The sequence below is a fragment of the Tamandua tetradactyla genome, chromosome 4 (assembly GCF_023851605.1).
Source record: "Tamandua tetradactyla isolate mTamTet1 chromosome 4, mTamTet1.pri, whole genome shotgun sequence".
Taxonomy (NCBI): Eukaryota; Metazoa; Chordata; class Mammalia; order Pilosa; family Myrmecophagidae; genus Tamandua; species Tamandua tetradactyla.
In genome coordinates, this window is record NC_135330.1 from 193,243,920 (window position 1) to 193,261,022 (window position 17,103).

The window sequence follows — 17,103 nt, forward strand, 5'->3', positions numbered from 1 at the left end:
AACCCAGCATGCTCTAAGACAACAGGAGACACCCAGAGTGCTCCAGAGAAGAGAGCAGACACCCAGAGTGCTCCAGAGAAGACAGCAGACAACTCGGAGTGCTCTGGAGAACACAGCAGACACCCAGAATCAGCTCTTCTTAACCTAGCTTGTGAGCAGGAGTCACAAACCCTTTTAAGTATCTGATGAGAGAATGAGCCTTCTCAACAGAAGCAAAAAAAGCACACATGCATACGATTCCAGTGGCTTCATGTACTCCAATGAAGTCTTACCCTAAACATACCATGTAAAGAAATCATTAACAAACATTTGTATAGTAGAAATTTTATTTTCATCTATAAAATATATCACTAAATAGCTGAAAAAGTTACATATTATTTTAAAACATAGATTTAAAAAAAATCATATTTGCTTCTTCTTAGCAAAATGCTTTTGTTTTATGTCTTTACAAGAGTCTGCTATTCTCCAGGTACCCGATTCTCACTCAGCCGGCCTGGGAAGGCCTCTAGGTATTGGTGCCCCCAGAAAGTCAATAATCAGCTCTCCTGCCTTGTGCAAAGGATGATTTGATTTTACAAAAAGTCCCTTTAAAAACAAGAGTAAATACAGACAGCTTCTAGAGAAAATCCAGCGAAGCAGCAGTTAATGATACCTTCTCTTTTCGTGACGAAATTCATCTTGTTTGATTTGGCAATCTACAGACTGTTCAGGGAAGGAGACGGGGTGAGCTCTTTCAAGACCAAATTGTTTCTCGGTGAATCTTCAAGTTCAGCCTGCAGACGGAGGGGCTCTGAATCCCCCTCTCTGCTGTAAGGTTTTCTGTTTTGGTAGATGGAAGGACGCTCCAAAATGCGGCCATCCATGTTCTGATACATCTGAGCATGGGAAAGAGACAATACACTGGTTATCATCTGATCAAGAGATATACTACGCGCCTGTATCATAAAGTATTTAAATGAGATGATTGTTTAATTTAAATCGCTACTTTTATTATGCATAGGTCTTAGAGGATATTTTACAAATTCATTGGCAAAGCAATTTGGGCCTTAGTAATAAATGGAGAAATCAACCACAGTTAAATGCTTTACTTCTTTTTCGTTTCCACTCTAAGATATCCATGTCACTCTAGAAAATCTAAAGCAATGTAGAGACTCCTTAAAAAAAGAAAGGCCACATAAAAATGATTGCTCATGATACAATTAATACAGGGAACTGATTCTTTAGGTTTCACTTGGGAGCACAGTGGTGTTTTTTTCCTAATAGAAAATAGCTTTACTTTGTTTCTGATTCTAAGAGTTCTACATATTCATGTAATAACTTAAGCAACACAGAAGATATGAAGAAAAAAGCTAAAAATCACTAGAGGTAGTCATCCTCATGGACCTTTTTTTCTTTCTTTTCATTTCATAGTTGTGTATTCATCACCATGATCAATTGCATCACTCCAGAAAAAGAAATAAAAAGAAAAAAGAGAAAACTCACACATCCCCTTCCCCTTATCTCTCCCTCTCATTGACACTTAGTATTGTAATCTACCCAATTTTTTAAAACTTTTATCTACCCCCTATTATTTATTTATTTTTGTCCTTATTTTTTTACTCATCTGTCCATACCCTGGATAAAAGGAGCATCAGACACAAGGTTTTCACAATCACATGATCACATTGTAAAAGCTATATAGTTATACAGTCTTCTTCAAGAGTCAAGGCTATCGGAACAGAGCTCAGCAGTTTCAGGTACTTCCCTCCAGCCACTCCAATACACCATGAACCAAAAAGGGATATCTATATAATACACAAGAATATCTTCCAGGATAGCCTCTCAGCTCTGTTTGAAATCCCTCAGCCACTGAAACTTTATTTTCTCATCTCTCTTTCCCATTTTGACCAAGAAGCCCTTCTCAATCCCATGATACTAAGTCCCAGCTCATCTCGGGAGTCCTGTCCCACGTTGCCAGGGAGATTTACACCCCTGGGAGTCATGTTCCATGCAGTGGGGAGGGCAGTGACTTCACCTGCCAAGTCAGCTTAGAGAGAGAGGCCACATCTGATCAACAAAAGAGGTTCTCTGGGGGTGTTTCAGGCATAATTATAAGCTTAGCCTATCTTTTGTAGGAATAAGTTTCATAGGGACGAGTCCCAAGATTGAGGGCTCAGCCTATTGAATTGGTTGTCCCCAGTGCTTGCAAGAACATATTAAGAATTACCCAGATGGGGAAGTTGAATATTTCCTCCTTTCTCTCCAGCCCCCAAGGGAACTTTGCAAATACTTTTTAATTCTCTACCCAAATTATTCTGGGATGTATTAGGGCATCACACTACCCTGAAAAAACCAACTAGATCTCACGCCCTATTGAAGATTCCATGACATTATAATGTTCAAATAAGCAGATCATACAAGTTAAATTAGGTAATGCACCACCCAAAATATAAATTTTGCACCAAATAAACATTTCTTCATTTGGTCTCACAGAGAAATTGAAATTTTAAAATATAAACCCTACCATTCTTCACTCTCTGTTTTGGTTTACCTTAGTCCTATCCAGATCAGCTTCTTTTTTATCTCTATTTGAAGTCTGGTCACTTTTTCAACTTTTTAAACAGTTGCTCTGTAGTGTAATGTGACTTTCACAGCTTCAGAGCTCTTACTCTGAGTCTCAGGTGTCACATAAATACCCGAAGTTTCAGGGAATGACCAAGTTATGCACAAATAGTTCAGTATCTCAGAATTTAGAAATAACAGTTACAACTCTGGAATAAATATGACTACTGTAAGAGCTTACAGTCTAGGACCCTTACAATAGGACTTAACCTGATAACCTATGCTTTCTATTTCAATTCTCTGAGTTTATATATTATAGTTAGTCCATATGAGTGAGACGTGATAACATTTGTCTTTTAGTTTCTGACATTTCATCCAACACACTATCCTCAAGGTTCATTCACTTAGCTGCATGCCTCACAACTTCATTTCTTCTTGCAGTCGCTCAGTAGTCCATTGTATGTATACACAATAGTTCCCCCTTCCATTCCTCAGTCGTTGTACCCTTAGGCCACCTCCATCTGCTGTGAATCACAAACAATGCCACCAAAAACCCGTGTGCAAATGTCCATTCCGTGTCCCCACACTCAGTTCCTCCAGGTATATACTGAGCGACAGGGTTGCAGGAGCATATGGCAACCCTAGACTTAGCTTTCTGTGGTACCACCACGCTGCCCTCCAAGAGGCTGTACCGCTCAGCTTCCCTACCAACAGTGAAATAGGTACATCTCTTTCTCCACATTTTCATCATAGACCCTCTTACTAAATACACAGTTTTGTGTCAGTGGACACAAGCCATATATTCTGTCTTAGAACCTTATTTTATTTTTTAACTTTTTTTTATTAATTAAAAAAATTAACAAACAAAACATTTAGATATCATTCCATTCTACATATACAATCAGTAATTCTTAATATCATCACATAGTTGCATAGTCATCATTTCTTAGTACATTTGCATCAATTTAGAAAAAGAAATAAAAGGACAACAGAAAAAGAAATAAAATGATAATAGAGAAAAAAAAAGACTATACGTACCATACCCCTTATCCCTTGCTTTCATTTACCATTATTTCAAACTGAATTTATTTTAACATTTGTTCCCCCTATTATTTATTTTTATTCCATATGTTCTACTCTTCTGTTGATATTGTAGGTAAAAGGAGCATCAGACATAAGGTTTTCACATTCACAGAGTCTCATTGTGAAAGCTATATCATTGTTCACTCATCATCAAGAAACATGGCTACTGGAACACAGCACTACATTTTCAGGCAATTCCCTCCAGCCTCTCCACTACATCTTGAACAACAAGGTGATATCTACTTAATGCATAAGAATAACCTCCAGGATAATCTCTCAACTCTGTTTGGAATCTCTCAGCCATTGACACTTTGTCTCATTTTACTCTTCCCCCTTTTGGTCGAGAAGGTTCTCTCAATCCCTTGAATGTTAATTCTTAGCTCATTCTAGGGTTTTTCTCAGTCCTTTGATGCTGAGTCTCAGCTCATTCCAAGATCTTTGTCCCACGTTGCCAAGAAGGTCCACACCCCTGGGAGTCATGTCCCACGCAGAGAGGGGGAGGGTGGTGAGACTGCTCGTCATGTTGGCTGGAGAGAGAGGCCACATCTGAGCAACAAAAGAGGCTCTCTTGGGGGTGACTCTTAGGCCTAAATTTTAAGTAGACTTGACCTATCCTTTGTGGGGTCAAGTTTTATGTGAACAACCCCCAAGACTGGGGGCTCAGCCTGTAGCTTTGGTTGTCCACACTGCTTGTGAGAATATCAAGAATTCAACTTGGGGAAGTTGAATTTCTCCCCACCCTCACCATTCCCCGAAGGGGGCTTGCAAATACTTTTCCAGTCACTGATCAAATCATTCTGGGATTCATTGGGGGATCACTCTGGACAAACTAACAAAATCTCATGTGCTACCTGAGATTCCAGGTACTTATGACATTCAATCAAACTATCTACATGAGTTATATTAGGAAATGCTCTAGTCAAAATCTAAATTTTGCAACAAATAAACATTTTTTGCTTTAGTCTCATACATAAGGTGACATTTTAAAGTATTACTTATCACCTATTTTCAGCACCCTGCAATAATGACATTCCTTTAGAATCTTATTTTTGAAATACCAAATATATCGCTACTATACTGTTCATATGTTAGATATGTTATAATTTTCGCTTTTCACCAAATATGGCTACATCTCATCTTTTAAATGGCAGCCTTGGGTTCCATAGCACTGATGTGCCATAATTAACCTGTTGATGGGTTGGTTATATAATACAACAGAAATGTGCACCTTTGACCTCGACTGTCTTTGGGATAAAGGAGTAAAGTACAAGTGCTAGGTCAAAGGGAATGCACATTTTAAGTCAAAGGGAATGCACATTTGAATTGTGATACACATTGACAGATTGTCCTGCAGAGAGGCTGGACTTATTTTTACTCCTATGAACTGTGTCTAGAAACACTACCTCCTCCAGGCCCCTAGCAACAACTGGCACTAACCATCTTTTTACAGCTCTGCCTCTGTTCCAGGATCATCTAGCTTCACAACCCATTTTGCAGCCAGCCAAGAAGAAAAGTAAAGTGATTTGCCATAACTGACAGAGGCATTAGGAGCTAGAGGCCGTAACAGATTCTTATGACCCCAAGTCAGTGCTTTTTCCCTTCTCTCATGTCCATGATTGATTTGTATAATTATTCCATGCAAAAGCACCTTGAACTAGGAAAGGTCAGCAGTTTCTGGAGGTCAGGGATTAAGTTTATTTGCTTATCTAGTCCAGTGCATAGGACACTTAAGAGCTTTTCATTTATTCATCAATTGGCTGAAATCTTTAGGAAAAACTATTTTTTCCTATAAAAATGCTTATCAGGAAATATTTTTCACCCTCTTTAACTTTTAGAGGGCAACCAAGACAAACTGTGGTGAAAAAGACAGCTTAGTTCCTTTGTTCTTAGGAAGCCAGCCCTGAGCATTTTGTGATTTTGTTTCCCTTTAGATTGATACTTTATAAACTACTATGTTGCTACCTACCGCCTCTTCCGCATCTGCCAGCTGACATCCTAAAGATGAAGTCAGATTTGGGAAAGACGGCCGTTTCCTCGAGTCAAAAGCCCAGCAGGATTGCATTATGAAGTATCTGTGAAAGCAACAGAGCAAGGAGCAAGGCGAGTAAACGCGAACGAAGCAAAACGGATCATTCTCCATGCAGTGACACACCAATAATGTGGCGGGGCTGCTAAAGAACGGCATGTTTTGTTCCGTGGCAGCGACTCTACAAACATTGAGTTCAGATGCGGCGATGGGCAGAAATGCACTTGAAGCAATGCAACCTGGAGCGGAGGCCGGGAGATGGCGCTGTTATTCCCCAGGCCCCCCAGGCAGAGGAAAGGGCACTGGGAAGGTGGTGCCATTGAGGACAGAGAAGGCTTCCCATTTTGTCTAGAAATCTCCTTCCAAGGCTCCATGATTATTAAAAGGGAGAATTTTCTTTTTCTTTCTGTTTTTTTTAAGAGAAATTGTATAAACTTTGCATTAAAGAGTTAAAAAATTTTCTTTTGCCATGCATTTGGAACAAGACACGCTGTAAATTTCTACTTCAATCAGCTATACTGTGATCTAAACTTACATTTCTTCTGTAGCATAAAATGGCTGATCCATCTTAAATCCACTCTGAATGAGTCCGTAGAAGTTAGCATCAACTGGAATACCCGGGTAAGGATTCACACCTGAGAACAACATTCAAGACGTATAACCACGCGTTCATTCATTCATTTATTCATTTGTTTAGTCATTCATTCAGTCAGTAAACATGTCCTGAGAACTCCCAGGACAGACACTGCTGGGTGCTAGGACTGTAACTGTGAGAAGTCACAGCTCCTGCTTCCAGGTGAGTTACAGGCCAGCAGGGAAGAGAGACACCAGCAAATCAAGTCCAGGATGGCCCGGGCTACGAAAGAGGTAGGAAGCACATTCCAGGGGGCATTGAACCCGCTCACTGAGGGGTTAGCCAAGCAGGGGAGGGTTCAGCAGGATGCAGAGGAGCAGAATGTACAAAGGCCCAGGGCTGGAATGGCTGCAAGCTGCAGAACGTACCAAGTGAGAATATTTCCCAGAGTAATATTCCATACGACCAGACATCGCTCTTAATTGTGTAGATCCCTTCAAATAAGCTTTCAGGAGCCATCCACTTTACAGGCAAACGGGCCTGTGTAAAACCCAAGAGGAGACGAGGTGAATTTTCCACTGACACAAAGTACTTCTTTCCTCCCCTTAGCTGAGTGATGGTATTTATTGCCTTCCTAAGGCCACTCTTAATGCTTAGCTTAGGAAACCACATTCCTGAGGTGGAAGAGTTCCACTTTCCAGTTAACGTTAGAAAATAGTGGACCTCAAAAGAACTTTTCTCCTGAAAGCTCATCTTGAGCAAAGGCTTATGCTCACGATTGCTAAGTTCAACAGTAGACACCCACTTTCTATTAGAGAGCAGCCAGGCAGCTGCCCAGAGCCAGGTGCTGGGGCACTGGTGGCATATTTGGTCAAGCATTTCCTGGAAGAACTTTAGGGGAAATACCATCCCCCAGAATGTGGTGAGGATGGCGTAGTTTCGTGACTTCTAGAAATGACACCAGGCTGGGCTTTGGTGGCTTTAATAATGTGCAACAGCATGGAACGGGGTTCAGGCTGATTTAGCACAGCGCCAGACTAGAATCAAGACACAAGGTTACTTTGTATCCATTTTCTTTCCATGGCACAAGGTTACTTTGTATCCATTTTCTTTCCATGGCTTGAGGGAACCTTCATAGTGTACCCTTTACTTGCCAAGTAAAATCAAAGCTCAAGAAAGAAATCCTACTTGAAAATCAGGTACCAAATGATGAGCTGATTGCATCAAGTGGACTAGTTCCGAATGGAATTAAAGGAATTCACCATGGTTCCGAATGGAATTCACCTTCCAGATAAGAGTCAACCTAGCAGCGTAGAAACTGAATAACTATAGATGAGCATTCATCCCATGTATGAGGTTGGCTATAGTGATGGAGACATACATCTAAAACCAGCTAAAGTGATTATTTGATTCTGGTGGGATTACCATTTAATTTTATTTTTAACATTTACTGAATGTCTGCCCTGGAAAGGCGCTTTCATGTTGGTTTTATTGGTTTACTCCCACAACCCCAGGAGCGATTGTTATAATTACAGCACCCATGAGGGGTGTTTTAATTCCTAGAAGCTGTTTATAGATGCGGGACACTGACCACTTGTTCAGATCCACGTGCTGCGTCACCAGGGGCAAATCACTTCCCTTGGTGTGCCTCAGTTTTCTCATCTGTAAAATGGGTGCTTTGAGGACTAAATGAATTAATATATGAAAATCACTTAGAATAGCATTTGGCATACAGTCAGCACTATATCAGCATTTGTTATTATTATTTCATGGGCAGGGACAATAATACAGAGAGAAGTCCCAAAAAGTGTGTAGTCCCAAAGAAGCAGAAGGGGGCTGAAACCCAGGTATCGTAACTCTTAAAAACCACCCTCTTTCACCTACACAGTTTGATACTCTATTACTCCCAATAATTCTCTTGTAAATAACAAATCTATCCTTAGTTCTTGCTTGTTTTTTAAAAGCAGATTCGATCATGTTTTAGATCTCCCTGTGCGGCAGCAATAAAATGACAAATATTCACTAATTACTATTTATTTTAAATATTGTGCATTTAAAAGTTTATATTTACTGTTAAATGTATGTTGTACATTTTTGAAAGAGCTGTATTGTAACTTGAAACACAATTCAATAGCTACTTTATATAGCTAAGGGAATTGGAATAAGTGCAAGTAATGGGATTTTTTCTATAGTGAAGACACACACTCAAAGGCTCCTAATTGTTCTATTCTGAGGAGCCCAAAGGATAGATTCGATGTTATTTTGTTCAAATTTTATTATAGATGGAATATTCCCTGAAGCTGGGGGGGGGGGGGCTTTGAAGCATAAGAAAGCAAAAGTGCCCCCGAGGAAGGTTTTTGATGTCATAATAAGTCAAAAAGGTATTTCAGTGGCAGAATGCTAAAAGCTGGTGGGTCTGGGTATTTGGGCGAAGGGGGGGGGGCGTTGGAGCTCTCTGCATGAGTTTTGTATTATTTTGCAACTGTCTTGTAAGTTTGAAACGATTTCAACTAAAAAGTTTGAAAAAGTGAGCTACAGCGAGTAAGATGTTTGCTGTAATAACGACAGAACGTGGCTTGTAAAACCCAAAACAACAATTGCAAACACATGAAAAGTGGCAGCTCACGTTGCCCCTGACGACGTAGTTGGCGTCCCTCATTATGTCCCGGGCCAAGCCGAAGTCACAGATCTTGACCACCTTCCCGCGGGTCACGAGGACATTCCTCGCCGCCAGGTCTCTGTGAACACACTGGGGAGAGCAGGATGGCGCCGTTAGCGCCGGGGAGGCAGGGAATCTTTCTTCTAGTCAAAAAGCAAAATAGGATTTTCTGGTGAAGGAAATGGACAGTTCCTCAAGGTCTCTTATCTTCATTGCGCCATGAACAGTCATCACGCGGTGTAACCAAATGCGCGCGCTGCTGCTGCTGCAATCTATTGTGCTGCTTCTAGAACATTCCCAGATGTCAAAGAGGAAACCTTAACAGAAGGAGGTCCAATCGCGTATTGTCAACTCTAAGTAAAAGGCACAATGACGGGGGACCTTACTGGAATGTCTGATGGGGTTTCAAGGGCCCCTGCAGTTTAAAGTGTGAGGGCAAGACTCTTTTTGCTAATTGGGAAATTGCCTGCGGGGTCAAAAGGAGCAATACCAGAGAAAACAAAGTGAACCAACAGCCAAGAGGATGAGTGGACACACTGCGAGGAGAAACGAGCTCATGGGGTGGGAAAGCTGAGCAGGCATTGGGGGAGGTTGACTGAAGTGGACTTAGAAGGAGGCCCTGAATTGAGAAGACATGACTTTCAACAAAGTGCTCTGACAAGAAAATTAACTTCAAGCTAGAAGATTTAAAAAAGAACAGGGAACAAGACAAGGATGTCCACTATCACCACTATTATTCAACATTGTGTTGGAGGTTCTAGCCAGAGCAATTAGACAAGAAAAAGAAATACAAGGCATCAAAATTGGAAAGGAAGAAGTAAAACTATCATTGTTTGCAGACCATATGATACTATACGTTGAAAACCCGGAAAAATCCACAATAAAACTACTAGAGCTAATAAATGAGTACAGCAAAGTAGCAGGTTACAAGATCAACATTCAAAAATCTGTAGCATTTCTATACACTAATAATGAACAAGCTGAGGGGGAAATCAAGAAACGAATCCCATTTACAATTGCAACTAAAAGAATAAAATACCTAGGAATAAATTTAACTAAAGAGACAAAAAACCTATACATAGAAAACTACAAAAAAACTGTTAAAAGAAATCACAGAAGACCTAAATAGATGGAAGGGCATACCGTGTTCATGGATTGGAAGACTAAATATAGTTAAGATGTCAATCCTACCTAAATTGATTTACAGATTCAATGCAATACCAATCAAAATCCCAACAACTTATTTTTCAGAATTAGAAAAACCAATAAGCAAATTTATCTGGAAGGGCAGGGTGCCCCGAATTGCTAAAAACATCTTGAGGAAAAAAAACGAAGCTGGAGGTCTCGCGCTGCCTGACTTTAAGGCACAGTGGTCAAAACAGCATAGTATTGGCATAAAGATAGATATATCGACCAATGGAATCGAATAGAGTGCTCAGATATAGACCCTCTCATCTATGGACATTTGATCTTTGATAAGACAGTCAAGCCAACTCACTTGGAACAGAACAGTCTCTTCAATAAATGGTGCCTAGAGAACTGGATATCCATATGCAAAAGAATGAAGGAAGACTCATATCTCACACCCTATACAAAAGTTAACTCAAAATGGATCAAAGATCTAAACATTAGGTCTAAGACCATAAAACAGTTAGAGGAAAATGTAGGGAGATATCTTATGAAACTTACAATTGGAGGCGGTTTTATGGACCTTAAACCTAAAGCAAGAGCACTGAAGAAGGAAATAAATAAATGGGAGCTCCTCAAAATTAAACACTTTTGTGCATCAAAGAACTTCATCAAGAAAGTAGAAAGACAGCCTACACAATGGGAGACAATATTTGGAAATGACATATCAGATAAAGGTCTAGTATCCAGAATTTATAAAGAGATTGTTCAACTCAACAACAAAAAGACAGCCAACCCAATTACAAAATGGGAAAAAGACTTGAACAGACACCTAACAGAAGAGGAAATACAAATGGCCAAAAGGCACATGAAGAGATGCTCAATGTCCCTGGCCATTAGAGAAATGCAAATCAAAACCACAATGAGATATCATCTTACACCCACCAGAATGGCCATTATCAACAAAACAGAAAATGACAAGTGCTGGAGAGGATGCGGAGAAAGAGGCACACTTATCCACTGTTGGTGGGAATGTCAAATGGTGCAACCACTGTAGAAGGCAGTTTGGCAGTTCCTCAAAAAGCTGAATATAGAATTGCCATACGACCCAGTAATACCATTGCTGGGTATCTACTCAAAGGACTTAAGGGCAAAGACACAAATGGACATTTGCACACCAATGTTTATAGCAGTGTTATTTACAATTGCAAAGAGATGGAAACAGCCAAAATGTCCATCAACAGAAGAATGGCTAAACAAACTGTGGTATATACATACGATGGAATATTATGCAGCTTTAAGACAGGATAAACTTATGAACCATGTAATAACATGGATGGACCTAGAGAACATTATGCTGAGTGAGTCTAGCCAAAAACTAAAGGACAAATACTGTATGGTCCCACTGATGTGAACGGACATTCGAGAATAAACTTGGAATATGTCATTGGTAACAGTGTCCAGCAGGAGTTAGAAACAGGGTAAGATAATGGGTAATTGGAGCTGAAGGGATACAGACTGTGCAACAGGACTAGATACAAAAACTCAAAAAATGGACAGCACAATAATACCTAATTGTAAAGTAATCATGTTAAAACACTGAATGAAGCTGCATCTGAGCTATAGGGTTTTTTTTTTTTTTTACTATTATTATTACTTTTATTTCTTTTCTCTATATTAACATTCTATATCTTTTTCTGTTGTGTTGCTAGTTCTTCTAAACCGATGCAAATGTACTAAGAAACGATGATCATGCATCTATGTGATGATGTTAAGAATTACTGATTGCATATGTAGAATGGTATGATTTCTAAATGTTGGGTTAATTTCTTTTTTTCCGTTAATTAATTAAAAAAAAAAAAAAAAGAACAGGACACTGAAACTGACAGAGATAGAAGGAAGATTAGAAGTTCCCAGGGCCAGGGATAGGGTAAAGAATGGGGAGTGAGGGCTTAATGGGTGCAGAGATGCTGTTTGGGGTGATGGAAACATTTGAGAAATGGATGGCGGTGATGGTCGCACAACACTGCTGATGGAAATAACGCCCCTGAATTGCATACTTAATAATGGGGAAACAGGAAATGTTGTGGTATGTACATTTACCACAATGAGATTTAACAACCACAAAGAACAGGACACTGGTAGCAAAAGTCCAATGGGGTCTCATCAATCTTTAAAACACACACATACAAATGGAAATTTCCTGGCCACAATGCTCTCTGACTTTCCTTGCCATGTTCAAGCTTTCTAAGAGTGCAGTCTACCTGCATTTTGCCCTCTTTAAGCTAGGCCCTTGCAAACTGGCCTCCACCTCCCTCGTGTCCCCCAAAACTTCCCTGTGGGCCTACAATGGCCTCCCTTAGCACCCTCCAGTGGACACTTGCAGTTTCTATGTGATTTAACTTCTGTGGGGCACCCGTGGCTGGTAGGGACCCCCTTCCCCTCTAGGCCCTTCCTCCTGTGGACCCTGCATGCTGCCCCTCCTGCAGTTGAAGCTCCTCTGTCCTCCTGTGCTCTGTGCCCAGCCTACTGTCCCTAGGATGCTCTCACACCTCCTGCACCTCTCATGCCACGTCCTACCGCAGCCACTTTATCCACACCTGGGGATGCAGCTGCCATCACCCAGAGATCCGCTCCAGACCAACCTCTCATGAGCTTCAGAAAGGAAGATCCAGACATCTCCTGGATGCAGTTCCCTGGGGCTGCCCAAGGCCCAGCACATTCACCACATCCAACTCATAGCCCTTTCCCCAAATCTCCTCCTGATCCCATGTGCCCTACTGGCTGGCCTCTTTCAAAAGCTCCTCCAGCCCAAGCATGAACTCCTTCTGAAACCCTCTCCTCGGCTTTAACCTTGGCCTAGTTAACCTGAACTTTGCTCACAAAGTCAATCACACCTTCAAGGGAATTTCTGCTGTGCTGCCGGGTTTGCCTCTTTCTTCCCTATCAATCCTAAGATCTCCAAAGACAAGAATCATACCATATTTGACTCTGCATCTCTAGCATCTAGCAGTTTTCGCAAGCAGTAGGCAGTCAACAAATGTCTCATGAGACCAAAGAGCCTGCAGAGGAACTTGCGGAGTAACCAGAGATGTAGGAAGGGAAAAGAGGAAACAGTGACCTGCAAGATCAGAAGGGAAGGGCCTAAAGTGAAAGCAAAATAGGGAAGACCTAAGGACCTGGAGATTCTCTAAAAATTTCACATTATTACAAGCCCAGAGGGGAAAAAGCCATGTCCCTCAGCCTCCAATTGTAAGTAGGTTAAGTGTTTACTTAATACAGGCAGCAAACTGGCCCAGACGATCTTGGGAGATGCCTTCCAACATCTATAAAAGTGTTCATGAAAGCTGGCTGTGGATGTGTGGGTGAACAAGGTGTGCGGGAAACTGGAAAAGGAGAGTCCAACTAGCAGGCAGGGACGATGAAGAGAAGAACATGCCTTGGAGATGGAAAAGGAAAAAACTCAAATCAACACTATTAGTGAGACAGTAATTAAAAAAAAATACCATTGACACTGGCCTCCAAATTCCAGGAGAAGAGAGCAGAAAGGAGGCAAAGAGAGGGGTGTGGAGGAGAGGGGAAGGAAGAGGAGAATAGGAGACTTGAAGAAAGAAGGGAAATGATATGAAGTAATAGGCGGTATGAAAATAAGGAAAGAAAGAAGGTGGCAGGAATGGTTTTAATGTGCATGTAAGCAGGAGACATTTGAAATGGAGAGAACAGCAGGGCTGAAAGGCAATTAGAGAAAGAATACAAAATTGGGGGTGGAGACGCACTGAGGTGGGCTCAGTGGCCTTACCTCAGTGGCCCTGATGGAACTGGGATTAGCGACTATGGAGGCAGGGGGTGAATTAGACCAACGTGCCCAGGGTTTCTGGCTTGGCAAGTAGAGTACGCTGGATTTTAGCTCATAAATGCCCTGCACAGGCCATGACCTGAACAACTGTGCAAGGAGGCCCTGACAATGCTGCACCTTGTTTTAAGGAGGGATTCTCAAGGACTTCCAAACTTGACCTTCTGCCCTGGAAGTTGCAGGGCACTTTGGACAGCATGGGGGGGCGAGGGGTTGTGAGAGCCGCTATCTAATGAGGGGTCCCGGCTCACACATGCAATTCACCAGGAGCCGAGATAACATTCTACAGGATTCCAACCGTGAAAAGGGTAGGGAATAGACTTTAAATAAACAAGAAAAAATATAAAAACATATCTCTTGTTCATAATTACTTTTTAAATCTTTTTGCTGTTGTTGATGTTAGTTTCTTCTTTAGGAGGGGCTTACCGACTTAAATTCTAGAAATTCCATTCCTTTGGCGACTTGATATGCAAAGCAAAGGAGGTCCTCAAATGTAAGCACATTCAAATCCTCTTCCTCATCCAGCCTTTTTTGGTTTTCATATTCAATTTCATCTGTTAAAGTGGAACCAACATTCAATTTTGTTAACACACTAAGAAGTGGCCCGACTAGATCTCTAGGAGGTTATTAAAGCTAGTCAGAGGGGATAAGACATTGGGGTGACGCTATTGCATCATTTCTTGGCCAGCACCGCAGCTGATCTATTTCTACTGAGGGCTGTGCAGTCTTGGAAGGATTTCTTGGTTCTTTCTGAGTAGAGAGAAAAAGTTTCCACGCTGCTTTGGTGATAGATGGCCTGCAAACGAGTCAGGAGCTTAGATGATCTTATTTGGCACTGGGTACCTTTGTCACACTGGGAAAGGAACTAACATTGGGAAAGGAACTAGCATTGACGGAGGGGCTGCCACATATTATGACTCTATTGTGCTCTTAATATTCTTCCATGTAATCCTTCTAACAGTTCTAGAAGGAAGGTGGTATAGGACCTTTCTACAAATGAGAAAATTGTGACTTGGATGGTTAAATAATTTGCTTGTCCGAAGTCACACACAAAACCAAAAGTTAACCCTCTTCTGTCTGCTTCCAGAACTCATGATCTTTTCCACTCATCAGGTAAGAGGATGGTTCTAATTCATTGACTACTTCCAGAAGAATGGCCGGACCAAAAGCTGGAAGCAATCTAAGTGTCCAGCAGACGGACAGATAAATAAAATGTGGAGTATCCATGCAATGGGCTATTACTCAGTTGTAAAAAGGAATGATGTTCTGATACATGCTGGTACACGGGTGAAGCTCGAAGCCATCAAGTTGAGTGAAAAAAGCCAGACACAAAAGAACAAATATTGTACGACTTTGATTATATGAAAATACCCAGATTACACGCATTCTTCAAAGATATGGTGGGTTCAGTTCTAGACCACTGCAATACTGTACTGTAGCCTAATAAGTGCATGATGTCTAAAAAGACAATGTACGTACCTTAATTAAAACATGACATAGAGACACAAAGTGAGCACATGCTGTTAGAAAAAATGGTGCCATAGACTTGTTCAATGAAGGATTGCCACAAACCTTCAATTTTGTAAAAAAAACTTAGCATCTGCAAAGCTCAATAAAACAATATGCAATAAAATGAAGTATGCCTGTAGAGGTTACTGGGAGTTGGGGGTGAGGAGAAGGGGTAGTATTGTTTAATGGGTCCAGAATTTCTGTTTGAGGCGCTGACAAATTTGGGGTGATGGATGGTGGTGATAGTAGCACAATATTATACCCCTGAAGTGTACACTCAAAGGTGGCTAAAATAGGAAATTTTGAGTTTTGTACAATTTTTATTGTATACTATAATTAAAGGTTAAAAACGAATAAAATAGCCTTCAGAATTTATTAGTTGAACATTGACATAAAATCCACAATATATAAATGGCTGGCTTTAACTATCTTTAAAGCAAATATGCTTTAATAAAGATAATAAATCACATAGCAAAGAAAAAATGCTTTTGCATTTACATGCTTTTAAAAATAGCTAACAGGAAACTCTTGTATCCATTTCTATTTAAAGTGCTATTAATTAGAAACAAAATATTACCTTCCGAATGATATGAGTTCCCGTTGATCCCTGAGATGTGAGCCAAATCCTGATGGATGCAAACTTCTCTTGAACCAGGCATACTATTTAAAACCAATTTTTTTCATTATTTACATTCTTCTTCCGTGCAGACACTTTACAAAACGTATTAATTCATCAAAGAAACGGATACTAATTATAAATGGGTTCTTAAACTAAAGGCACACCATGAACTTGTCCATTTTTGGGGTGCGTACACTAAAAACATCTGTGTAATTGAACTTTCCAGTCTAAATAGGACAAGAGCCATCCCTGTTTTCTGTGTAGAGTCTTATTGTTCAAAAAGGATCTCACAACATTACCCACACTCTATGCGGTGGGTGTTAAAATTCCATCTTATAAAGGAGAAATTGAGCTGCATGAAGTAGGTATGATTTGCTGATGTTCCGAGGCGAATAAACACTGACACCGGGACTCTCTGTCCAGGCTCTTCTGTCGCTCAGCTCAGCACATTCCCACGAAGAGCCTGCGCCGTGCAGATCCTCTATAAAGACCTATGGAGCCCTACCAACCTTCTTTTTCAGGTTTGCGTTTATAAAAGCTCATTTCCTTTTCCCGTCATGAACTCAACAAACAGTAAAAGTGAAAATCTCTTTTAGGGTATATAACATAGAACTCTTTACTGAGGAATTTTGTGCACTTTATATAGATAGTGATTCAATTATTCTAACATGCAAGTTTATCCCGATAGGCAATTTCCTTATCTTCGGAAAATGGTTTGATGCGCTCAGATCACAGAAATTCCAAGAGAGTATTTAATACCCTAGGGTCTGGAATGACCCAAAGGAGCGTAGCATACTAGTTTAGTTATCACTGACTCATTGGACAAACTGTTCTAGAAGATGGATGACATCATGGAACTTGCTCAGTCTTAGAATATGAACTGGGAAGGGAGTGGCAAGTGCAGGTGGTTAAGGCCAGCTGCCTGGTGATCTCTGCAGGACCTTCCTCCTAAGATGCTGAGTCACTGTCTCAGACCTTGAAGGCCAAAAGCTTGCACAGAAGCTTCTAAGAAAACAAGGCTGGAAATCTGAAATGTGCCATCCAAAGTTCCCCAACAAAGATAAAAAGCTCTGATGGATCACTATGCTTTCAGAACAGCGGAGGGCTGGCA

General features: G+C 40.8%; 1 protein-coding gene across 1 annotated transcript in view; it reads right to left on the reverse strand.

The window, feature by feature from the left end:
• Positions 1-321: 321 nt before the first annotated feature.
• FLT3 (fms related receptor tyrosine kinase 3) overlaps positions 322-17,103 on the reverse strand; it is a 76,769-nt gene continuing 59,987 nt past the window's right edge. Inside the window, exons 18-24 of the mRNA XM_077158931.1 lie at positions 15,951-16,033; positions 14,291-14,418; positions 8,851-8,973; positions 6,653-6,764; positions 6,186-6,285; positions 5,591-5,696; positions 322-875 (exon numbers count right to left, since the gene is read on the reverse strand). Coding sequence (XP_077015046.1) covers positions 696-875; positions 5,591-5,696; positions 6,186-6,285; positions 6,653-6,764; positions 8,851-8,973; positions 14,291-14,418; positions 15,951-16,033 — 832 coding nt within the window. The 3' untranslated portion in view covers positions 322-695. The remainder of the gene's footprint in view (positions 876-5,590; positions 5,697-6,185; positions 6,286-6,652; positions 6,765-8,850; positions 8,974-14,290; positions 14,419-15,950; positions 16,034-17,103) is intronic.